This window comes from Microcebus murinus, chromosome 12 (assembly GCF_040939455.1).
Source record: "Microcebus murinus isolate Inina chromosome 12, M.murinus_Inina_mat1.0, whole genome shotgun sequence".
In the NCBI taxonomy this organism is placed as follows: domain Eukaryota; kingdom Metazoa; phylum Chordata; class Mammalia; order Primates; family Cheirogaleidae; genus Microcebus; species Microcebus murinus.
In genome coordinates, this window is record NC_134115.1 from 15,077,595 (window position 1) to 15,104,696 (window position 27,102).

General features: G+C 40.5%; 1 protein-coding gene across 7 annotated transcripts in view; it reads right to left on the minus strand.

Annotated features, from left to right (window-relative positions):
* The window catches only part of NTRK2 (neurotrophic receptor tyrosine kinase 2), a 345,071-nt gene that overhangs the window by 246,491 nt on the left and 71,478 nt on the right, over nt 1-27,102 (minus strand). For all 7 annotated transcript variants that reach the window (XM_076008574.1, XM_076008573.1, XM_076008571.1 and 4 more), the window contains one exon: nt 26,216-26,315. In XM_076008574.1, coding sequence (XP_075864689.1) covers nt 26,216-26,315 — 100 coding nt within the window. The remainder of the gene's footprint in view (nt 1-26,215; nt 26,316-27,102) is intronic.

The following is a 27,102-nucleotide window of genomic DNA, read 5'->3' on the forward strand; positions in this document are numbered from 1 at the left end:
AAGCTAAAATGAAAGACACTAGAGGAATTGCCATAATTATTTAAACCCTATTAAAGGGTTTAGTTAGCTCCTTGTTGAATCTTCTGACCCTTGCAACTTGATGTTACCTTCTATTTACTGCATTTAAATGACATGTAGGCTTAAAAAAATATAGACAGTCTCTAAGCTACATCAATTATATCCATGTATTTGTGTCATTATTGTACTTGATATATTTGTTCTTGTTGTATGTGGGCCCCCCAAATCAGTGCAAATATTTGCTACTGTTTCCACCAGGAGGCATTTGTCTCATTGAAAATAAATACATTTTTTTAACTGGCTAAATTCAGGGTATAAGAGAAAGAATGTCATGCTGAACTGACTAAAATGCATATTTATTTATCTGGAAACTCACATTTTCAATGGAAAGCAAAAAAACTAAATATTCAGTGGTCAGTTTTTGAATTAGTTGTTTTGTATACATGAAAATATATGAGTGTGTGAAGAAATTATTTCTATTTTATGCTCTAAGAGGTATGATATACTAGAAAATGTTATGAACTTTTAAGAAGTGTCCAAAAAACATCCAGTTAAAGATCACCCAGCTATAAGTAGAAATTAACTTTAGAAGTATTAGATTGGATGCTCTCCTAAGATTCTTCCCCATCTTAAAAATACTAAGACTCCCACAAAGACAGGGTTTGTCCTTCTTCAAAATTCCTGTTTCTCAAAGCTCACGGTAGCATTCTTCTGACTGAACCACATGGTGACTTTGCACTCATAAGGTCTGGACACTGGAAGACAGAAACTGGGCTGGCCTTCTTTGAAAAAATTATAAGGAGGGGAAGAAAAGACAATGGGATATACAAAGACCACACATTTAGCGTTTTACAATCTGAATCCTGATAGTCTTTTATATAAAAATAAAATCAGTGTGAAGCTAGAGCGAATACTGGCAAAAAAGATTCAAATATAGAATTCCTGAGAGAAGCCATATCAGAATCATATCTTTATTTTTTGTTTACTTTCCAAGAACATATCACACAAAGTCTGCCATATCCCTGAAATTATCACTGACCCAGCCAAGCCAGAAAATTTTTCATATTTTTCTTTACAGAAAAGACAGAAGAAAAAAGTTCAAGTGCGATAGGTTGGTTCTATTTCTACATATGACCATCTGCTATACTAGCTCTTCACCAGGAATTAATAAATCAAAAAGGACTATTGACCAGTGAGGTCTAGCACCACTCCCCAGCCCTGATTGCAGCTTTGAAGGCACCTCTCTCTCTTTCTACACGGTCCTCATGTTAGTACATAAGATGGAAGTGTACACAGGGAATCACAGGCTGCTATGGTAAAGTCATCACAGACAGCTGGACCTGGATATTCTCTTGAGCTAGAAATTCTGCTCCCATCTCACTGCTTGTGCCTAAGTTGTTCTGGGGACTGACCTGACTGCAAGAGAGAAGCAGAACCAGTCACCGTCCCTGTCTCCACAACCTGTCATGACATATGTGAGGGTCTGTGTAGTGGGTTGTTATATGATTAGTTATTTTGCTTAATTGTTCTTTTAAGGCAGGGGCCAGTAAACTTTTTCTATAAAAGGCCAGAGACTAAATATTTTAGGCTTTGAGAGCTGTGAGGTCTGTGTCATAACTCAACTCTGCGGCTGTACCATGGCAGCAGCCACAGACAATTCATAAAGCAATGGGTGGGGCTGCGTTCCAATAAAACTTTATTTACAAAAACAAAACTTTATTTACAAACAATGGGCCAGATTTAGCCTGTGGGTCATAGTTTGACAATTGTTTTAAGGGAATAGCTCAAGTTTTTTTTTTTTTTTTCTTTTCCTATACTGGTGGAACTCTAACAAGTAGTTGAGCCCAAATGTTCCCTAATGGCAAGAATGTTAATCATAATTGGATTTTTAAGAAAAAAAAGAAAAGCAAACATAGTTTCCCATCTATAATGCTTTATTTTCTAATCCCCAAAGCTAAATGCCAGCGAGGCTCCTCTGACCCACTAGTGGTGTGGGTTATGAATGCCAGAGGCTTGGGTCAGAAGGACCTGGTCTCCTTTTTGGCCTTTCTAGCATTTGCTTTTATCACCAGCAGGTAAAAACAGAAGAGGAGGCTTCCCCGGAAGGGAAGCCCAATATGGCATCAGGATTTCAGATTCAACACACTTGAGAAAAGTTCTTCAAACCTGCACACTCTTTTCCCATCTAATTAAATGCCTCACCTTCCTGATCTTGAACATAAATAACGTCATCAGTACCTAGCTAAGCCTTTAAACAACCCCCTACTGCTGTGCTCAAAACGAAGGTGTCATAGCCACATGGCATGGCACGGCACACCCTCTGCAGAGAATCCTGCCCTCTTACAGAACAAGAAAACTCTTTGAAGACAATTTGTCTCAATGTGTCTAGACAAAAATTTGGGACAGACAATACAGAGCCCTCTTTTAAGATTCACTTCTATTTTTGCCTTCACCAAAAAGGGAAGATAGAAGTGGCGGGGGGGGGGGGGATGATGTGGAAATCGATCTCTGCAATGTGGCACAGGGATTGTCTTTTCAATCTGGCCTTATCCTAAACAGCAAATCTACATGTTCTGTCTCTTTGCTTGTTAATACATTTGCTTTATGCAAGAGATTAAGCCCCTTTGGAAATGAGTGAGTTTTATAAAAAGAAAAAAAAAATCAAGTTGTAATGGAAGCTCTAAATCACTGTCATAGGCTTCCAATGGAGTTGATGTAACACCTTCAGAATGAGAAGCTATGTATGGTAGATTTTTCTATTATCATTACTACTTGTTAATATTTTTACTCTTGTCCCATGTGCCCAGAGACCTTGGCAAGAGAAGCATTTTATAAATGTGATAAATAAGTAATTGAAGCCTCCCAATCAATATTACCCATGGGAGAGGGAAGGAGGCACTCAAATCTGCATTAAAGTCAAGGTCTCCCCCCCTGGTAAATGCTGGGGGAAGGAGAGGCAGGCCCGTTAAAGCCAGAGGCTATGAAAAGCGCATCTCACTGGGACCAGCTGAGTGCAGTAAGTTTGCTCTTTCCACTAATCCTTCAACGTCTGGGAGGGCAGAGGAGGAAGTGGAGCATAAATTAGTCGACTATACCAGGAAATAGAGAGTAAATCAGTCCCCTATAGCAGCCCTCCCCCCCCCCCCCATGGCACAGACATGCCAGAAGCGGAAACACTACATGGGTGCCCATGAAGGCAGAGTCCCCCAGTGTGAGCTGGGCACTTGGGCAGGAGGGAGACTTGTTCACTATGAGCTTCACTAATGCTGCAGCATCTGGGCTCACTCTTAAATTCTCTGGAAAGATGTTGCTGTCAACACAGCAAAACAGTACTCCAGAGAGAGACTTTGCAGAATCTACAGCCAAACTGATCCCAAGGGGAATCCCAGGGTAAGCCTCTTGAAGAGGCATAAAGCCTCATTAGTGCAAGGAGGGTTTACCATGCCCCAGGTCCAACCGCTGATGCGGGTGTCTTGTGCCCAAAGTTGTGATTCATTATGGTTCCACAGATCACCCAGGTATAAGGAATCATCACTGGTTGGCCCCAGCCTGAATAGCCTCCCGTTCTTCTAAAAATATCTGTCCATCTATAGGTCATGCCATAGAAAAGAAATATTACTAACTAATAAGTGAGCTGGTGGTCAGTTTAATAGTCAGGCTTGTTAAACCCACAATATAAAGGAAGACTTTTTGAAAAATCAAATCACACTGTTGAAATGAACTTCAAAGAGATCATTGAGGCTGTCATCCTGCTTTAAGGTAAATCTAGCTAAGAATCACCAGAGGCAAACAGAACATATATTATTTTAAAAGATCTTGAAGAAAAGAAGCTTCTACAAGCAAATCTCTTGCACAGTCAAGCCACCTTCACTGTCAAAAAAATTACTAATTGTGATTTTCTTGCAATGGTTTGGTAGAGCTGGCTCATATTGGTTTGTTAAATTTTCAGGACTTTTTCAAGCTGGCTGACTTCGCACTGATAGCTTGAAATTAGCCATGTAGGAATATTTACACCACGGAAATCAGCACACTTTACAAATTATGGCCCAGCCCCATTCTAATGCTGAGCACTGGTTGTTAAACATTTATCAACATATCATTCTCAAACGCTTTGTAAAACTGCTCCAGTTTTCCCTTCTCCAAACTCTCTTATTCTTTGAGACTTGAGAAAAACCCCAGGAGTCAAAGAAGAAATCTCTTCTACTCTATTTCTAAAAGGTTCACCCTCTACTTAGACATCCAGGGCAAAGGGAAATCAGCTGCTTTGCATAAGAACTCAGTCATGGACAACAAAACTGCCATATTAGTAAGTTATACTTAACTCCAATTTACCTCTGCTTTTCTTCCTACTACTATTTGCCAATCTTTTAAACATCTCTTAGAGTCTCTCCAGAGCTCTCTGAATTAATGTCATATACCCTGAACTTGAGAATAAGTTCTGTGCTGGAGTGGTACAACCAACACTAAGAGGAGCCACAAGCAACCCCACTATTTATGACATACAACCCCACTTGCTTTCTTTACATAACTTCTCTATTCAGGCAAGGGGTACAACTGAGTGTCCAGACTGGAAGTTATTTTCCCCTTAAGGTCTTTCTGATAAAAGCAGCCCCTAGTACAATCTAGGGATTAGGAAATATATCTGCCATGGCTTCCAAAAAATATGTATTGGTCATAAAACCAAATGATAGAGATATTCTAATGCCCATTGTAGGGAGATAGTTTCTCATGGGTCCCCAGGTTTTCTACCTGTCTTACAAAGACAGGCACCGCCTGGCCTTTGTTTTGAATTCTCATTTCAAGCATGTCTGGATAGTAAACAACCTTAGAAAACATAGTGTCTCTGGAACAAAGAGCAGGCATATTTGCTTTCCATTTTAAAAGATTCAGATTCCCCAAACTCAGGGTTCCTCTCCTAAAACACAGTCCAGAGTATGTGTAGGCATCCATCCGGGCCCACCTGAACCACCGTCCTGGGATTTGGGCAGAGAAAACTGACGCAAATATGCTGCTTAGACTGCATGCTGTGTAATGAGTAATAAAGTCCTTTGCATTTTTGTGTATTCTAGATCAGGGCTTCTGGAACTTTGAAGAGCATATAAATCACCTTGGGAATCTCATTAAAATGAATATTTGGATCAGTGGGTCTGAGGTAGGACCCAGTCAATGATGCTGATCCAAGGACCACACTTTGACAGCAGGGGTCTGACCAAGTATACATTTCACACATAATAACACCCTGATATTCGCATAAATGCTAAATTTTATAACAGCAATCACCTTAACAACCTTGGAAGTCCATAGAAATCAGAGAATGCCTTTATTGATTGAGTAAAGAACATTAGAAAAATTCCTAAGTATCTGATTAGGAGTGTCTGCATACTTATATGAGAAACATACCAATATTTGTTGTGAATTTTCCTTTATTCTAAATGATATACACATTCTATTCAAAGAACCAGGAGCAAAGGAAATAGGCAGGAGAAAAGACTGTCTTAGGTTACGCCAGGAGTCTGTAGACTGTAGCAAGCAATAAACAGGGTAAATTATGGTTTATTTTGCCAATAATGGTATCTCGGGCTAAGCAAATGCTGGTGAGCTAAGTGTAGCAGGGAAAAAGAAAATATGCAGACATAAGACTGACCCCGAAAAAAATAAATTTGTGTAAGGAAAACACACTGGTCTGGGAGTCAAGGGGTAGAGGTGTCCCCACTCAGTTGCTCTTTGCCCTGGGAGCCAAGCGAAGCAACGTCATTTCTCTCTGGGCAGGGACAGGGAGGAGCAGGTGTCTCCCAGCCCTGTGCCACTTTCAGCTCTCCCATCTTGGTGTCAGGGATTGGCCACCTGCACAGGTAGCCTCACTCAGCCTCATGGACCATCTTTTAAGACTGTCATCAGCCCAAAGAAATTAAGCTTTCTATCTGATCTCATGCACTTGGGGAAACATTTTGGGTCAATTTGAAAAGCACAAGAAAGAGAAGGCTCAGATATAAAAGAAACACAGAAAATCTATTTTAGAATTTTACTGGGAAATATTTGAGTAGCTCCTTTATTTCTTTTTCTTTCCTCATTGTCTCACTCCTTTTCCTTTTCGTCTTCCTTGTTCCTTCTTATCCTCTCCCTGTTCATTCTCTCTCTACCAAAACGAGAACTTGGGAGACAGCAAGATGTATTTCAGTACTTCATGTGTTCGCTTCTCATCATGTCGGCGGCTGTCTATTTCAAAAAGATTTCTCTGGCCAAATATGCTTAGAAAATCCTGGGTGAAATAGTGCTCAGAGGCTTCTGGGGACCGTCTCAAGCCTTTATTATGCCCATGTAGAATGGGACTCCCTCAGAGAGGCTGTGGAATGTCGCACTTGCTACCCTGGGCTGCTGAGACCAGCCTCCCCACCCCACACCACCCCCGCCCCTCCACAGCTAGTGTTCTGAGATTCACATTGAGAAAGTGAGCTCCAAGTGGTGCTCGGGAACACCTGAAGCTCTTGCATGGCTGGGTGGGGAGGGGGGGCAGGGGCAGGATATGTAACCCTAACAATATTTGTACCCACAGAATATGAGATCATAAAAAAAATTTAAAAAAAAGAAAGTGAGCTCTTTCCAACACTGAGATTTTGGATTCCAGAGCCAAGCTGCTCTGTTGAAATCATTCTACCCGGAACACCCCTGCAGCCTTGGGCTGCTCACGTAACCTCTCTGAGCCTGAAGTTTCTTCATGTGCAGAAAGCATCAATGACAGCTACCACACGGTACCACTGACAGGACTAAGCGAGACAAAGTGCACAGAGCACTTTGACCCCTCTCCATCCTGTTCGTTCAGATTCAGTTGATGTTAACCCCTGTCCTTTAAGGACCGACTGGAACTGCACCCTTCTTACTGAAAACCACGGCTGGAGATGAAGCCACTGGCCCTCGTTTCTGCCTTCCTCCCTTCCTCAGTGTGTCAGCGCTTGGGACTTGTCTGGTCTCCTCCACTCTAAGCCTGAATATTCCCTCCAGTGGCTGCCCACCAGCCTGTGTGTGTTTGTGGTTAGACCCGACAGATGACGTCTGCCAAATGAATGCGGGAGAGAAAGGAAATATTGAGACAGAAAAGGTCACAGGAGAATAAACAAAGGAAGAAACGAGGCCGGGCCAGAGACAGGGGCAGGAACGCAGAGTGGTTAGGGCACGGCAGTCCTGAGTCAGACCTGGCCTTGCTTCTTAGGAGGAGCATGACCTTGGGCAAGTGACATAATCTCCCTGAGTCTCAGTGTCCCCAGCTAAAAAGTGAAGACGATAATGATGCTCGTTTTACAGAGCCGTGTTGAGGAGTTGTGAGATTAAATGTGTAAAGTGCTTAGCCCAAAACCGAGTAGGAATAAAAAAAATAAAAACATAGCTAAGTGTTCTTTTTGGAGCCAAAGGAGAAAATATTAATAGATGCCATTATTCTCAAATCCAATTCTCTTGATTTCTAGATTAGAAACTAGAAACGAGCTATCATCAATCTTCTGAGGAAGTCCAAGCAAAGGAATATTTACAGTGTGGAGAATTTCATTCCCTGCAACTGACTTCAGATATGCCCAATGCATGGTGGTATGGTGGAGGGAGAGAGAGAGGAGAAAAGAGAGAAAGAACGAGAACCTACTACCTATTGGACTCCAAGAAGGTTAAAGTCAGCAATGAAAAAACATAAGATTTCAAATTTTCTAAATAGGGACACCCTCCCCAGTGGCCCACTCACTGTAGTTAGGTGGAGACATAACTTCCTTAACAGAGGACTCCCCTTACTTCCTCCCGTGCCAGAATTTCTAGAGCCCTTATATTTTCATTAGTCTCCTTCATCTCCTCCATTGAAACGGGGGCTCCACCAGGCAGGGCCCCTATCGGTCCTCAGGGTCTATATAACAGGCTGGCCCAGAGCAGGCTCTCAATAAATACTTGTTGAGGGAATGAATGGATTCCACATTTAAATTATTTATTAATTAAATTTAATTAAATTTAATTATTGAATAAGCATGACCATGCAGGGATTTAGAGTGCATTAAAACAACATGAAAGCCATGAGACCAGAATTTTTTAAAAAAAATAGTAATGTTATTATGCTACTGAACAGCTTTATTAATCACTTCCGACTTTAACAGCAAATCAAGGAAGAAAGTAAAAAAGGCTTCGCAGGAGCCAAGAAATCTGTATAAACATGATCACGTTTCACATTTGGACATCGTAAGCCTCTAAACATAACTATTTCCTTATCAGTCTCTAAATTCAGTGGTTTTTCTGTCCCCTCGGAATCGACTGCCAACTCCAGAGCAAGGCGGGAAGGCCCTGCGCACCCTGGCCCTGGCTCTTCTCTCCACCATCTCCTGCCACGGTCCTCTCATCTTTTACAGTCCATCGGTATCCAAACCACCCCAGCATGAACCTCGAGTCCCCGAAGGCAACAGCGCTTCCTTCCCCGCCTCGTCTGTGCCGCGAACTCCTACTCATCCTCTCAGACCCCACTTGAGGGTGGACTCCACTGTGAAGAACTCCCAGACTTCTCTAGCCAGAATGAATTCTTCCCCTCTTCTGTGGGGCTTTTTACATTACTCACCATATCATCTGCTGGGGTAAGTTTATCCTCTTCTAGATTTAAACTTCTAGAGGCACATTGTACCGGTCATCATCTACACACATGGGCCCCCCATGCCTGGCACGCCGTACACACTCGGTAAAATGTTTATTGGAAGAACAAACAAATGGATGCATTTCTGCTGCTGCAAACTTCCTATTTTACCCCACTATCCTATGAAGTAAACTTTATGGAACTTTATGGAATGCCAAATATTTGCTGGGCATTATCTTATTAACGTTTAGGTCATTCTTGGAAATCTCTGAATTTGGTGCTGGTGTGCCCACTTTATAGATAAAGAAAACGAAACTCCAAGAGGTTGAGACACAGAAAAAGAACATAGTGGAGCTTGGGGGCAAACTTCAGTCCATGTTCCTTTTGCTATTCTATCTTGCCTCAAATGCAAAAATAAAAAATAAAAAATAAATAGATTCTTTCATTTTATTCCTTAGCATCACAGAAAGATGCACTCTTCCCAATTCTCTTTCATCATAACTCTTGCACCTTAAACTCCACCCCAAGTGGCCCTCAGATGCTATCTGGCTATCAGGCGTCTCCCAGCCTCCCAGACATAATCCTCATTCCTCTCTCTTTCAGATTCCCTCACCCCAAGTCTGAGTGTTTCCACTGCCGCTCTATTTCTCCAGTATTTCTTCTGCCTAAGTTACTTGGATGGCTTTGAAACAACTTAAGAAGAATAAATCACGTATACTAAAAAGACATGGAGCATTCTTCTTTCATCATAGTTCAGTTCAGTTCATAAAAACATGTATTGAGAGTTAATTCTGTGCCATGCACCACAACAAGAACTGGGCACACAGAAATAATAAAACAGAATTGTTGATCTCAAGGAGCTTTCAGGTTAGTGGGAGGATTAATAGGCAAACATATTCTTTCAGTATGGTAAGTGGGTGGTTATGCATAGGAATACAAATCTACTGAAAAGGGACCTTGTCCATGTTGGGGCGATCAGAGAAGGCTTCCTGGAGGTGATGCCCGAGTTTCATCTTAGAAAGAAAAGTAAGACATGACCAGGCCTTTGCCTGGTGAAGGAACAACACTCCAGGAAGAGAGAATAGCTACGGTTTGTGGTAAGCGCTGATGACATCACCATGCAGAAAATGTTAAAGTCTCTGCTACGGCTTTTGTGTAGTCTTGCTGAAGTTTTCACACGTGCAGGACTTGTGTCAGCAATGAACAATAATCCACACAGGGCCCAACACAGATGCTGGCTGAAAATCCATCTAGATGGCTGTGGCATCATCACCATCATCCCTTCATTTTTTAAAGGATCTCTCTGTGAAACAGACTGATAACTCCTATGAGATGAGTTAGGATTTTCAAGACACTGTGGTCCAGTTAGGGGCTGAGAAAGTCATTTTCTAAATAGCATCATGGTACAATACAGTCACAGCACTGAGCATGACCACCCCAGAGGGAGAACCAGAAAAGAAACTTCCATCTCCTGCTCCCAAAGCACATTCCTAATGCCCTGTCCTGTTGTCACCTGCTCAATAATTTGTGTTTCTATGAACCACCTAGGTTCTGCCAAAAATTGCACAAACGTCTCTCCGTCTACAACACATTGACATAACTTGACTCCAGCACTTACTAGAAATTATTTTCAATTACCCCCATTCTGAGAAATTAAGTCTGGTGCTTTACAGTGTATTTTTTATGTTACTAAAGAGCCAGTCTCCTCCAGTTTGAGTAAGTCATGAACTTTGATGTTGGACTGCCTCCTTGACAGCTCTAGAAATAGACATTTGAATACCCTAAGAGGGGAAAAGAGTGGGCAGGGTAGCTGTTGAAAGAGGCAAAGTGTTAAAACCAGAAAATCTGGACTTGAACTTCGATTCTACCAATTACTAGCTCTGTGACTTGGGCACATTAGTAAGTTTCTCTGGACTTTAATGAACTCATCCTTAAAAATGCTACATTACTATAAAAATCAGAAAAAAATGTGTTAAGGACTTGGTGCACGGTGGCCTCCTCAGCAAATGGCAGCTGTCATGCATACCTCTCTTCAATCGTTAATTGACTTTTAAGATCCCCCCAGTTGCACACAAGTAACCCAAATTAGCAAACCAAAGATTAAAAACAGTTTTAAGGGTGTTGATGAAAAGCGTCAAATTATATATTTAATTTCTTAACAGTGCCTTGGGCCCTTGGAAGCAGACCCACAGAGCAGTGTTCACGGCAAGTGATTTATTAAGGAAGGGCTCCTAGGAGAGGGGGAGGCGGAAAGGGAAGAAGCAGCCCAGAAAGGCTGCCATTTCGGGTGAAGTCTCAGCCTCGGCCTGCTCCTACAGGGAGCTCTGGTGTGTAAATTATACCGCAGACCCTGAGGAGAACTTATAAATTATACCATGGAGTTTTCCCAGCCTTAAGACAAGAGGGTGAGCTTTCATACTCCCCCACTACTCATTGCAAAGGCTGGCCAGAGATTGAGGGAAGCGAGTGGAGGGTCCCTAACTCCCAGATGCTCTGCTTTCAGCAGTGTGTGTGTGTGTGTGTGTGTGTGTGTGTGTGTGTGTGTACTGGGGCTGGGGCTGGGGCTGGGAGAGCTCTGCCAGTTCCAGGCTAGTCCTCCAGGCTGACAGCACAGACCAGTAGAGGGCGCTTGAGGGTGGCTGAGCAGGACCCTGAGGACCCTAAGCAATGCAGATCAAGGAAAGGGCATGGAAGCGTGTCCATCGGCTATTCCATTAGATCGCTGGAGTGCGCTCATCACCAAACAAAGGATGTTTAAATCAATTCATTTTTTTTCGTTTGGTTATTTATAAAGAACTAAGCTTGAAGTCAATATTGCCTAGGAGTATAAGATTCCATTTTGAAGGTTTGCCCTCAGGCATCAAAAAATGAGCCCTTCATCCTATTATGGTTGCAATTTTCTGCTGAAGAAAAGTTGTGCCAGTCACTAAGCGAGGGCACAGACCCTGCTCAGACTGAAAGGATTGGAAAGGGTGATGACCAACTCCTCAAATGCCAGCAGAAAAACTGGCAGCAATAATTCCTTGGTCTTCCATACACGCGTATGCAATTGACCAACCACATCACTCAGAGATCCTGGGATGTTATTTGAATTGAGTTGTGTCTTCCATGTACCTGGTTAGCACAAATCTATGGTACAGAGATTCAGAACTCTGCCTTACTCAAATGAATTCTTCTAATTCAAGAAATACAATTTTTTATGCCTCTACATCCTTATCTGTAGGAAGGGAATGCTGACTTTGAGACTTCAGGTTATCGTTCAAGGATTTTATTGAGATAGCCAACTGGGTAGGTAGACTGGGTCATCAGTTCACCTGAGGATTAACTAATATATTATTATAAATACCTATAGAAATATGAAATATCAACAATAATTTTTAAATAACACATGCAATTAATTTTGAGGGTCATAAATAGTTCCACACACAGCCTTTTTAAAAGTTTCCAATGATGTTTGTAATTTGGCAATTTAAAATTTAAGGCAATTATGTCAGCACATCTGGAACACTAGATAAAGATTCTCTCCTTGACCAAACTCTACTCAGCCGTCCTGAACTCTTTGTCAACTAGGCCTGACTTTCACATTTCCAAGTTCATCTGTACTGTCCAGTTTTAGTAAGAGTTGCTAAGTTGGTTTAGCCAAAAGCCTCTATTTTCCAAATCTGATCACCCTGGATATCTGAGTAGGGTCCTCATCCCCCACCTTCACCCAGGTGTGTCTGCTCACCCTGGCCTGTCTTCATCAAGAATCCTGTTAGGTCAGTTAGACAGAAACTCCCTTACCCCCAATGCTTCCACTTAGTAATTTTCCATTCACTGACACCCCACCCCTGCTTCTTGGCTAAAAATTCCCACTTGTCCATGCCATATTCAGAATTGAGCCTAGTTCCATACTGAGGTCTCTTTTCCCTGTTGCAACGGTCCTGGATAAAATCTGTTTGTACTGCTCTAACTGCCATCCAGCTCTGGCATTCTTTGACACCTACAAACACCATATAACCAGGTACGTTAAAACAAAAGTCATGACGGATTTCTGAGGAGCCCAACAGAGAGAGAACACTGATGATAAACTGGCACTTCAAGTTTTTGCACCTAGATATGTGTTCCAATTTTAAATAAGTGAATAGTGAGTAACCACAACAGCTGCCAGTGGGGGTCAGGAACTGTCTTTCATCTCAGGGACTCTGAGGACATTATAAGAGCTCAGGAGATGAATAAAAACTACCTATGGGGGTGGGGTAAAAGGAAGGTAGAGGATGTAGCCTAAGATGACTGTCTTCCTCAAAATCCTGAACAATTACCGCCGTTACAAAACATCTACGATGAACTATCATTTCAAGGTGAAACATTTGCTAAAATCAGTCCTAAAATGATAGAACAAAGTTGTTCAGACTTGGCATATCCTAAACTTGGCATATTTGAATTCTGAAAATTCAGAATCTGATTATAATTCTTTTCTGCTTTTCCATGCATTGTTTTGTAGCTGAAAAACCTTTGAAATGAATAAAAATTTGTTAGGTAATATAAAATGCTGGCTAGTGAGAGAACCGAGAAGTCACAACAAAATTAACAATTGTTGATTTTCAAGAACCTACGCCAGTGAATGGGATTATCCAAAATGTGGCCATTGTTTTCCACTTATAGATTTCCATTATGCAAGTCTGTACCTGGCAGATCAGTCTTTTCAAATGTGCTTTTTGCTGGTAATATCTTAGTTTCCCTGAATTTGCTAAGCCATAAGCATATCAGGTGGTGGGTGAGAAAACAGACATGAATAAATATTTATCACTGGCCAGTTCATAAAGAGGAACAATTACATGACAGAAATGAAGTCTTGATAAGAACCGAATTCCCGGGTCTTATGGGGGAAGCATGCAGAAGATGCGACTTCACACCAGCAAGGGCCAGAGGAGAGAGACGAGCAGTATGGGAAGAAAGAGGAAAGAGAATAGAAGATCCCCAAAGGTGCCAGGCAATCGAATATCTTCCAAAACAGAGAGAGAATAAGACAGGTGAAGCATACAGATAGAAAAAGACATTTAAGGATCTCTGGTCACAGGATAATTAGATCCACCACCACCGATAGTGGTTTGAGAAAGATTAATTCAAACCAAGATGGTAAAATGCTACAAGTAATTTCTTGGGAGGTCAAACAGCAGGAAGGCCAGGTGCTCTATTCCTAGCCCAAAATCTTGAAGCCTTAAAAGCTTAGTTTTAGCCTTGTTTTTCCAGCCAAAAGCAACACCATGCTAAGAGCATGGATGGGTTCTATTTAAGTGTTTAACCATCGTGATGATGGGAAATAGAAGAATTCCCACAATGTCTTTACTCCCTCTAAAAATGCATCATTTGAATTTTCAAATAGTATACTACTTTTCTCCCAATAGCAACTGAGATATCAAAGAAAGATACCAACCACAAAATGCAGCAGGGAATCCTGAAAGCTTTCAGATTTATCATACTCTTATAATAAAATAACATTGTTGGTAGTGTAACACTGTAACCATAACTTTTTCTGTAACCCCATGAGCCTCCCCAACCCAGGCTGCCGGACACCAGGCATCCATTCAGGCCTCCAGGGACAGCCATCAAGGCAGAACTAGAATGAAAGAGTTGAAATCCTTGGCCAAGGCTGATATGTGCGTTGTTTTGTTTTGTTTTTTTTTTTTTAACTGGAAGAAGGCCAAGATGTAGAAGGAACAATTGGATTAGAAAAACATCATTGTGCAACCCTTAGAAATTAAATAACTTTTAGGAAAGGATGCTAAGCCCATTACATTCAAATTTTGGGAGAAGAGGATATTTGCAAGATGTCAAACTATCACCCTATGAATGACCTACCGATTCCAAAGGGAAAAACTTACATTTATAACACAAAGATCTCATGGTCGTCATCTTTAAAAAGTGATGCAACTTGTGCTGACAGTGCCACAAGCCGGCACAATGTGCTTCCACATGTGATCCCAGAGGAAGTGCACAGCATCCTCTGAGATGCTCCTGTTTCCACAACCTTTCCCCTGAATCTAACCAAGCCTCTAGAAATAGGTTGCAGTTTACAGAAAATACAGAGGATAAATGACAAGTTAAAGAGCACCACGAGGAAACAATCAGAGCCAGAATGAGGGACATTTCTATAAGACAACTGCCTGGTCTCTTCAAAAAGTCAATGTCAGGAGGAAAAAGAAAAAACAAGGAAAAAGAAAGTCATGTTCTAGACTACAAGGGACCGAAGAAGTTCAATGACCAAATGCCATGCGTCAACTTTGCATTGATCTTGATTTGAAACGTAAGTATCCATAAAAGATATTTTTGGCCAATTGGGAAAATTTTAAGATAGACTAGGTAATAACTGTTATCAGGAGTTATTTTAATTTCCTTGAGTGTGGTGATAATGGTATTGTGGCTGTGTTTTTAGGATGTCGTCTCCTTAGTTTTAGGAGAAACATGCTGGAGAAGTTCGGAGTGATGGAACATAAGGTGAGCAAGTTGTTTTTCTTTTAAATAGTGAAATAGTTAAAAAGAAGTTGAATCTGGGTGTTGAGTATACAGATGCTAATTGTTAATGTTCTTTCAACTTTTATTCATGTTGAAACTTTCATAATAAAAAGTTGGAGAAAAATATAAGAACCACATGTATGATGAAAATAATGTGTAAGAAGATGAAATCAGGCAAAACCACTTCTCATGTTCTTTCTGTCCCCATAGGAAATAGGAAGTGTCAGAGGGGGGACAAAAAAAATTAGATACAGACAGGAAGAGCCCTATAACCCTGTCCCTGATCATGTTTGGGGGCTGGGGACACACAGAGCCTCGAGTCAGGTTGAGGGATTCAAAAGAATAATAATCCTGAGTCCCCCCTTTTGGGAAGAGCTGACAAGGTGTCCAGAAGTCAGAGAAATCCCAAGCCTGCACGGCACGAGTGCACTAAAGCAAAGTATCACGCAGACACATTCTGCACACTGTGCCTAGGCAGAGAGAGCTGGGGTCAGTCTCAGCATTTTCTGTGTCCCCAAAGCTTGAAGGACACCTTTGCTGAGAGGCGTGTGAAGGCAGCAGAACCTGGTTTGGACCACAAGCTGGTACACCTGTGACTTGCACAGGTGGTGGCCAAGGACAGGTGGGAAGATGGACAGCCACCAACATACAGAAATGACCACCAAGGCCATGTATATGTCCCTCCCATGCCATGGCACTTCACCAACTTGAAGCACACATTCCACTGCCCCCCCAACCCCCCAGAAAAAGAAATACAATTTAAGGAAAGGGGGAGGAGAGGGGAAGACCTGAACTGGAAGAGAAAACATTGAGCTTTTTTTGATTACACACAATTGTCTAAGATTATCTGGAATAGTAGAAAACTAACTCCCAGTCCAAAAGGGGCTAAAATAGATATTTTATTAAGGCACAGAAAAATAAAGTCACATATCTTACCATCTATGCCTGAGTTATGTGCTTGCTCCATTTTCAATTTACTCCTAGACATTTTATTAATACCAATTTCTCTACCTTCGGTCACAACATCACACGAAAACCAAGATATAATGTAAGGGACAGATACTTATGGGATATGCATATAAGTCTACACCTACAATCACCTTGTAATTGTCCATACTCACAGAGGAATGGCTACATGTATATAATTCAGAAATTATGTATCTGGGCTATAGAATAGGTGGCATTTCAAAATGGAAAAGTCTATATTCCAAGGATTTACTTCAAATCAAATGACAAAGCCATGCTGTGAAGTCTGAATCAAAAACAGTCAGGAAACAGCCCAGTTGTTGAACTGCTCCCTGAAACCCATACCATTCCAGGAAGAGATAGCTAAGGCAGGGCTGCCCCTTTTGGCTCCCAAGCTGGGATGTCAAAGGTACCCCTACCAGGATGCATGCTACATACAAATTAATAGTAAACAGAGTCACTGGGCATGCCAGCTAAATCACATAAGCCTTCTGTTATTAACTTAGAGGCAATATTTTCTTGAGATGACCACAGTTTGAAAATATATCCAAGGATATTTAGTGCTGACCATGCAGACACAATGCTTCCTATGTTAACGGTAAGGAGACTGTGGTTCCACAGTGGAGAGAACAACAACAACAAAAAGACTACATTATTACATACCAAAATAATAAGGGATCTCACCAACATTCATGGCAGACGTTTTTAGTGAGTGTGATTTTACATAATGGTTTTGTAACAGGATGGTAGATATTAAAGCTGAAGGGACAGCTCAGATGATTTTTAGTCCCATGCTATTATTTCTGGTCTCTATGTAATTTTCTTTTAGATGATCCAGGAAGCAAGTGCGGGAAAGGCTCAGCTGGGTGGTTGGCACCACTCAAGTCTTGCCAGGACTGCTGAAGTTGACAACCACAGCTGTAAACAGAACCACCACTTCATTCCTAACATTCTCCCCTCCCACACTACCCCCAGCCCTGAGCTCAACTCCCCTTCCTTCCTTACGCTGTCACTAGTTGGGCTGAGATGACTCTTCTGTCTTCAATTCAGGAAATTAATATCTCACAAAAGACTCACAGAGATCGGGTCACTGGCTCAACGAGCTCACTTGCTCTCTCTCTCTCTCTCTCCCCCTCCTTCTCACTCTCATTCTCTGTCCCCACTAAAGTTCCCAGATGATCACAGAAAAAGCCAATGTGTTTCTACTTTTGCGGATGCTTTGATAAAAACAAAGATCCTCCACTGCCATTCTCCTGTGCAAGCCTTGGCTCCTCTCACAGGAAACGCAGTGTCTTGGTCTATGTGTATAATAATATCGATGACAATCCATGACATAAGGAAGAATTTAATTTCTCCAGAATCCCTCTCTTCCTCGCTAGCGGGCTGTAAATACATCAAAATTAAACCATATTTTTGTATAAAAGAAAGCATTTTAACAACTGAAATCCTCTCCATGCAAAAGGGAGGCACATTAGGAGTTCTCATGAGTTCATGTTTCTAGATCTACGCTAATGGGGTTCTGGGGCCCCATCCCCATCCCACCTCTGCCCTTTCTGCCCCTTTCCTTCAGTAAATGTTCCTCCCAAAAGAAAATGCTGAAACCTACATACCAAATCAACCTATCAATCAAACAGGTTTCTCATGAACCCCAAAACAATTTAAACTGAGGAATTGTTCAAAGGACAATAAAATTAAGAACTTGTAATAATTCACATGTAGTATCTTTAAGGACTGAAGAGCTTAAAATAAGCATAAGTTTCAGCAAATTTTTATTTATGACTCAGGCCCATAAAGTAGAGACATTCTATAATTACAATTTTTTTCTATAAACTCAACTATCTCATAATAAACCTTGAAACACTAATGCACGCTACGTACATTTGTGACATTTTTGTGTAATTCAGACTCAATATAAATTCACACAGGAATCTCCTCATAATCTTTTCTTTAATGATGTATTACTAAAACATAAATCTGAAGAATAACTACCTCTTACAGAATTAGTTCAAACAGCCAGACACTAAACTAAGCACTGATTTAATTCGTAGAATCACCTGAGAGATGGGTATTAATCCCTCAATTTACCAGAGGCATTAAGATTTAGAGTTTAAAATTTTCCCAAAATGATGGCTAGCAGGTGGGAAATCTGGGATTTAAACCCAAGCTTGTTGGATTCATAAGTCTCCAATATTACATTCCTGTATGCTCCTAAGGTTGAGGACTTAAGAGTTAACAACTTACAAACACGAAGGATGTGCGTTATTCAAACAGGCTGTCTTCCCAAGTGCCACGTGACAGTCTGCTGATTTGGAGCTCAAAGTATTCCCATGGTCATTTAGTATTCTTGCCCAAAATAAAGTCAGATAAAATCAAAGCATATGTTAGAATTTAAGCCAAGTTATTATCTTCATAACTTATGAAGACTTCTTCATAAACTCTGAAAAGCTTGTCCACTAAAATCAGATGTTAGGAATGAGGAAGAAGAAAACCAAAGAGGAAGGAGAGAATATGAAGTGAGGAAGAAGCACATAGATGTGGGACAAAACGTCAGGAAAAACAATAAAAGGTGGAAGAGAAATGAAGGGGAGAAGAAGAGGAAACCCAGGCAATCTGCATTTTGAAAGTCCTTTTTGAAGCAGGTCATGATCTATGTGCAGAGGCTGAGGAAAATTTAGCTCAAAGTTCACAGAAGACCGAAGAAGAGATGACAATTTTTCTTGACTTTTAAGTACAAAATCAAATTTCTTTTACCTTTTAGTAAAACTAGCAGCATGGAGAGTCCCTAAAGAATAGCCCATGTACTTTCTAATTCCAAAGCAAACACACACTCCCCAGAATCTCACCAGGCATGTGGGAATGCCCAGGTAAGACAGGCGATTAAAACAGCGTTAAGTTCACTTAGGAGGCTAAAGGGAGAGATGCAGATCCTTCTGCTTCCTGTCTGGCCTACTGTAGCCAATTCTGAAAAGCTCGACATACATTTTCAATATGCTACCAAGAATAAGCGTCTTCTGTTCTCAGATAGGCATAACCCAAATGCTGGCACAAAAAGAAGAGACTTTGGAAACAAGATCTTCACCTCACAAACACATGGCAAAAAGCTTTTTAGAGCATCTCCAAACAACGGGAAAAGAACACATGGGCTAATTCTTTTCATTAGATACATTTTCAACCTGGTAAATTACTCAGTGATTCTTTTGACTGAATGTCTTTTATGAAGTTTCTGAAGATTTATTTCATTGGTATTGACAAATTCTGTTCTCTAGAAAGATATACTTAAGTATATCTCTGCTAAGATAGACTTTAAGCTCAATCTGAAGCTAGGAGGAGGGTAGTTTTTAAAAAGGTTCTTATGAAAACTTATTTTCTCTGACACTATTTTGTGAAGTTTATATTCCCATTTTATAAGAAAGAAGCAACAAAGCTTACTACTTATTTTACAAAGAAAGAGTTAATTGCTAAATTCTTAAAATTTTTGTTTTATTAGTGTCTTTATGATTCCAGAAATTTGAAATAGTACTATTTGTCTCTCTGAGATTGTCACACTAAAATTTGTTCGCATATCTTTATTACTATATATCTCTGAAAAAGACAGTACTTCTTCACACCAAATCAAGAAAAAAAAAAGAACTGCAGAAAGATTAAAGAGATAAGTTTAAAAAAACACAGAGTAAAACTAGTAAAAGAAATATTTTAAATATGTTTACTTTTCAGTGGGAAAGGCTTTCCTCAGCAAGATACAGAACTTAAATGGAAAAGATGGACTTAATAATTTTTATAAAAAGGTAAATCTTTCTGTTTGCCGAAATGCCCTATTAAAAGGTCAAAAAATTAGAGGAAAATATGAGCAATATGTAACACAATAAAAAATTAATATATATAATTGATAAAATATATCAATAAAAATAAATATTTCTTCTTATTCTTCAGATAATAAAGATGCTTAACTTTATTATTAATTAAAATATCATTTAACCTAAGTTGGCAAAACTATAAGATTGACAGTATCCAACATGGATGAGAGTAATAAACAAAAGGGTATCCTCACATACTGCCAGTGGGAGAGTAAACTGGAAAAGCATTTATGCAAGGTTATCTCTCTACATTTGAAATAGACATATCTTTTCTCTCAGCAATACACCCCCAAGTATCTATCTTTATATAGAAGGTCTCATTTGAAAGGATTTTCTGAAAACACGGTAAGACCTTAAATGTTCATTATAAGAAGTCAAATAAATCACAAATCATCATCATAATGACAGTAAATATTCATAGAGCAATTACTAAATGTCAGGAATGTTCTCAAGTGCTTCATCTATATAAATTCACTTTGTCTTGATAACAACGCTATGAAGCAGGTACTGTTACTGCCTCATTACAGATGGAAATACTGAGGCCAGAGAGGATGAGATACTTGCTCAGATTCACACAGCTTCTAAGAGGCAGAGTCAGGTTTCAGATCCAAGTAGGCTGGTATGAGACTACTAGGGAATACTATTTTAAAAAATGCAGTAGACAGCTAGGTACTGATACAGAAAGATCTACAAGGCAAATTATTAACCTTAAAAAAGGTGCAGAACAAGATTAGTATTATAATTTCGTTATGGAACCAAAATTGAAACTATATATTTGACTATTGACATAACAAAGGAAACTATATATTAGATTATTTACATACTACATGCATCTTAGAGCTATCTCTAGGAGTAGAAATGGTAGCGTGAGAACCAAGTGATGGGAACTTCCATTTTTAATTTTATATATTTTTTAATTGACTGAAATTTTGAAAAAGAATGCATTCATTTGTTACTATTATAATTTTTCAATGCTATTTTTCTTTAAGAAAATGGTGGGTGGGATATGGAAAACAGTTTGTCCTTACAGATGTTTCTTCCACTGTGTTTCTGGTTTTTGGATACATTTTCCCTCTTTTAAAAGTTGATCCAAATATCTGTTAAACTCAACCTCCTTAACTTTCCAGAATTGTTTTCAGCTCATATAAAAGGCTTTAACCTTCAACCTCTTTAGCTTTGGCCTCACTATGTTTATGACTATTTTTAAATAACCAGATTTTTGGTTGCTGTTGAAAGACATTTAAAAGATCATTTATAAGAGCAGAAACTTCAACTGTGGGCCTTGGATCTGGAGTTAGGGAAACCTGGATCTGCATCCTCAGGCAGTGCAGCTTTTCAGTCTTTACTAGTTGGAAACCTCCAAGGCTCAAATAGCAGGAGCGAACGCAGATAGGGCCATTTACGTGCAAGGATCGGAGGATGCAGAGAAAATCCGTGCAGGCTACCTACACTGAATGAGAGAAAAAACTTCCTCTTCTAGTGCCTTCTGCGGGGATTTCTTAGGGTCACTTACACATTTTACTACAGAAGGGCAAAGGATGCATCAGTACTTAGGGAATGAATATCATACGTGGACATCAACCAGGAAATGCAAGTAACACAAAGCTGATGGCCAAAACTCTCCTTCACCAGGGCAATGACTGCCAAGCCTCCTCCTCCCTGCTGGTTCCCTTATAGTTTTTTGCAACCCCATACACCATCAATGCCACAGGCAGTCCTCTCAACATGGAGCACTCTTTGAAGATTTGGCAGCCCTGTGCTCCTAGATGCTTCCATAACACCTTCATGTGCATTCCTATGTCTTTAATAAAGAGAGAGAGAGCCAGGAAGCATTGTGAGAGCTAAACAGAAGGCTTGGTTACAACACAACAGGATTCAAAGGTCTGGGTGCCTATTCCTTTGGCAATAAAGCTGCTTTGGAAAATTCTTTGAGCCCTATTTCAATGAAAACTAAAATTAAAATAAAGCAAAGGCAGTGTTAGAAGAAAAGGAATAAAATTCTGCCTTTACATATAGGGATATCAATAATGACACAGATTTAGATACATTTGTTACACATTTTATGCATCCATATTAAACACACATATGCACAGTCCTTATACAGATGGTCAAACACTAACACAGGGGCATTAGTTGGGGCTTCTGCAATTATGGTAGCTAGATATTCAACCCAAAAGCAATAGGACTGTGTAAAGGCACAGAAATGAACATGGGAAAACAGACGGGGAGAAATTGTAGCTCCTGACATCTTTATTGAAACAGGGCCAGTGGCCTTTTGGACACAAGCAACAAGAAGTCGAAACTATATCAAGCAATAATGAAACATAAATTCTAGGTTATCAGTAAGATATGAACAACAATATGATACTTTTGCTGACTTCAGAAATGGAAAAAGATACATATTCCAAAGCCATACATTCAAAGGCAGGGATGCAAAAATTGAAGATGTTCATGTACAAAATGAAAAGCTCAAGTGAATCCTCTAAACTCAAACAAAAATAACTGTTTACAACAGTGTATAAAAGCTGCCATACCGAAAACCTGGACAAAGTGACTTCTTATCTGTGGCCGTTACTTATCTGGAATAATTTTTTAAAATAAAAGAAGAAAAGGAGCTTTTTCCTGCTTAGAAACTTAGAAAAATCTCTGCTCTCTCTCTAGCAGTTCACATGTTAGCCATTCTCACAATATTAGCCCTTTTCCAATTACCAAACTAAAGTGGATGAAGTTGAAAAGTCTCTCCAATCATTCCATCAATAATATTTATTGAGTGTCGACTCTAGGCTAGGCACTAGGTAAATAAAGATGAACAGGACACATATGAACCCCGTCACCATGGGGCTCACAGTCTGTGCTTCCTGTTCCAGACTGGACCATCAGCATTGGGTTTATGGCGAATCAACAGAACAAAATCCGACGGAGCTTACCATCCTATAGCCCCAAATCCAAAGTCAACAGCACAGCTTTGGTTGTATTCTCAAACCCAGGTTTAACTCACTAGTTTGGAATTTAGAAATCACCTTCTCACGGAAGCAATGCCATAAATAATGCTCAGGGCATCAGGTCAATCTGCAAAGCTTGAGTTGACCTGCATTCAGCTATACTGTGGTCTTAAGAGGTTTCTGGTTTGTGTTAACCTGGGCCCTTCAAATCAACAGTATTAAGCTGCAGTTTATAATCTCAAGGCTTCCACCACGGATTGCAACAGTCAACATTGGAGATAAACCATGAAATGCTAGGGATGGGCAAAAAGTTATAAGCAGCTATGGGTGAGCCAGCCGCCATCCTTCTGTCTCAATGTGTCTCCAGTATAAGAGAATGAGGACTGGCTTAGAACCTCCCCGGAGGATGCTTATGAGGCCAGGACTTACACTCAGAGTAGCTCATCTGCACACCAGCCCCTGGCCTCTCACACTGCCTAGTTCTGGCCAAGGCTATGCACAGTTCATACCATCTTTTACCCAGAAATCAAGACTGACAGATTGCCTGGTTATTTCGGGAAGTTACAACAGTGTTTTTACGTATTCTTCCCTTTTTTAAGACATGTGTTTTTCAGTGGTAATCCCAGCTCTAATAGCATTTAAAGTACATTAACTTACATTAATGTTTAAATGTCACTTTTTATGCAGTTTCATTTGCATTCAATGCATGAGCCACATCTTAATTTCTAGATCCCCAAAGATTATCCGCTCGCATCTGACTTGTAAAACAATAACCCCAGATCAGGCTCATTTTGTTCATATCGTGCCACAGATAGACATGGAGCTAAAAACAGAAAAACAAGCTATTCTAAGCAAGAACATGAGTCTCTGAGACAAAATTTCTAAAACCGGTTTTATTTATGTTTAGGAATAAGGGAACAAAATCTGCAATACATATAATAGTTACCGCCTGAAGGAAGTCATTTACTGGCTCTGTGGCAAGGTTCAGCAAACTCCTTCTTACAATTCATTAAGGATACCCTCAGGTCATACTCAGAAAATGTAGGTGCTTTAGTGGTAATCACACCCAAATTATCCAAAGAAAATTCTGTTTCAGTCTCGGCCTTCAGGATCAGCTTTCAGGAGTCAGATATGAAAGACAGTCTTCTCTGAAACAAAACATCTATCTTTTTCCCCCCTCCATTGCTGCACTAGAGAGAGTAGGTTGACATTTACTGGTAATTCTGTCAGTGGTTTTCCTAAACCAGGGATGGAGACAGGCTCCTAAATTTTACTGCAAGGATTGCCAAAGCTTTTGCTGAGCTCCCAGAAGAACCTGGACACATGCTGTCTGTGTAGAGCCCATGGGATGAAAGATCTCAAACTAAACCCTTCAAGACAGGAAATTCTGCTGCTAGGATCCAGTACTTTGCAGTGAAAGCTATGCTTGGGGACATGCACTGCATGTCCTCTAAGGAAAGTGCCTCTAAGGAAAGAAGTACCTGACAAAAAATGAGGAAAATCCAAATGCCACGGTAGGTAGTGGCTTAGCGTGGGCCAGAGTGTCGGCTGAGACATGGGGACCTGCAAGGCAGTGGGTGACTTTGGTCTGCAGCGCCTCCCCCTACCCCTTGCCACACTCATAAGAGGACGTGGTAGTCCACGTGTAGTGAATGACATGGAAGAGTGATCCTCAAAGAATGCTTGGGCAATAGCAGCTTCAGAAACTGTCAGAAATGCCAGTTCTCAGGTCCATTCAGACCTGCTAAATCAGAAACTCTAGAAGGTGGCCCAGAAATCCACGTTTTCACAAGTCCTATAGAAACTCAGGGCTCATAGTCAAGTTTGAGACCCACTGCTGCAGGATGAATTAAAAGCACTGTAGCGTAGTCCCTCTCCCAAGCATTATTGATAATTGGAGAATGAAAGATCTTTTCTCCTCCTAAAGAAATGTCAAATATCAGCAGGCCAAGGAGGAATCAGGGAGAAGTCTTAGGGGTTTTTTAAAGCCCCCATTTACCACTATTTCCTCCCTGTTCATTTCTGGCTTGGGAATCTTGGTCACAGGCACCAACAAAGGGAGAGGAAGAAAACATCAGAAATAGATCTGATCTACCCCAGAGGCCAGCCCTTGCTGCTACTTAAACATTCCCTTCCAAGTAAACAAGCAACATTAACGGTAATTCTAACAGACCCTACAGATACAAGAAACCCACCAGACCTGCTCTCCAACACAACTAAGACGCGCTAAACCTTCTCAGCTTTCCCACTTAGACACTTAAAATAGTTAGTGTCTATCCATAAGAGACCACATAAAATACAACATATTTTGTACGTATTAGCCAATACATAAGTTTAAACTTCAGAGCAAACAATTTTAAATCAATGAAACCCTTCACTTTTTATATAACAAGAATACTTATATAAGCCCCCCCCCAAAAAATTAATTTTCAATCCTCCAAACAAACAAACAAAAAAAGGGCAACTATCTATTTTTGGACAATATAGACCCTAGTTTTTTTTTTTTTTTTTTTTGAGACAGAGTCTCGCTTTGTTGTCCAGGCTAGAGTGAGTGCCCGTGGCGTCAGCCTCGCTCACAGCAACCTCAAACTCCTGGGCTCGAGCGATCCTTCTGCCTCAGCCTCCCAAGTAGCTGGGACTACAGGCATGCGCCACCATGCCCGGCTAATTTTTTATATATATATCAGTTGGCCAATTAATTTCTTTCTATTTTATAGTAGAGACGGGGTCTCACTCTTGCTCAGGCTGGTTTCGAACTCCTGACCTCGAGCAATCCGCCCGCCTCGGCCTCCCAGAGAGCTAGGATTACAGGCGTGAGCCACCGCGCCCGGCCTAGACCCTAGTTTTTAATCCAGCATTGAGAATTTGTTACTTTGCTTCCCAACTCTGTTGTTAAAACTTCAAAGAGCGAGAACCTGCAGAAGCAGTCACCACACCAAAAGCATACCACTGAGGATGTGGAAATCAAATGTGCGGCAGGAAAAACCTTTCTGCCCAAAGTACACATGTCCAGACTATCCTATAGCCACTGTGCCTCACTTGCCTTTCTAGAGCAAAAGGGAAAAACCGAGCAATATTTGTCCATATCATCATTAGTCACTTGATACTCAAGAAACCAGTTCTGTGTCCTGTGGGACAACTGTCCTCATGGGAAAGTGGGTAGTGCTGAGTAATCAACATTATTTTGCCGTGTCTAGATTTGTAGTGTCACATCCTTGTTGCTATTTTTTCAGCCTTTTCAAACCTAATCATCGTAAATCTAGCTGCTTCCTTCTTTAGTGGTAATTAGCATTAGTCATAAGCCAAAAACGATTCCACATAAGAAGCAAAATAAACACAACCCTTCTTACCTTTCATGCCAAACTTGGAGTGTCTTGCCAACTTAAGCAGAAACAGCATTATCAGCAGACAAAATCCCACCACAGATGCAATTACCACAACAGCATAGACCTAGAGAAGGGAAGGGAGGCTGGTTACAACCTTGCTAATTAATTCCCTATGATCATATGGTAATGACGACGACAATAAAGATGCCAACAGTTAATACTGACTGAATGCTTGCCACTTCCTCCCCCAACAGCTTTCTACATATCAACTCACTTAATCCTCAACAACCCTACAATGAAGTAGGTAGGACCTGCTATAAAGTAAACTGTGCAAATGAGAAAACATAAGTTAAAGCTTATAAAAATGGGTAACCAATTGGTATTTTACAAATATAGACATTATGTCCACTCATCTGGGAGGAAGACAAGAGAGAGACATAGGGAGAGAATAGGAAACATGAGTGGCAAAATACTGATGATTTTTGAAGCTGGTGAAGAATGTAATTGACTATTCTATTATAGAGAATGTTTAAAAACTGTCCTGAATAAAAAGATGTTTTTAGGTTAGCTGTTGCTGCTCTTAGAAGTCAGGGTACACTGAGAACAGTGAGTCGGACAGGAAGGGGAGCAAGAGGGCACTTTTGGGGTGCGTTCCACTTGGGAAAGCTCATTGGATTGTTCATTTATGATATGTGCACTTGTATATAGGTATGACATAAGCCCCCCAAAAGTGTTTTTAAATTTAAAAGCGTAATTGCAAGGTGTGGGTTATGCAAGTGGAATGGTTAGATGTATGTATATGTGAATCCTGTCTCAACCCAGAGGTGGGAATGACAGAGGTACAAGTAGAAATTGTGATCTCGCTGTCACCAACACTGCTGATCTATTCTAAGTGCAGCTTAACATTTTTG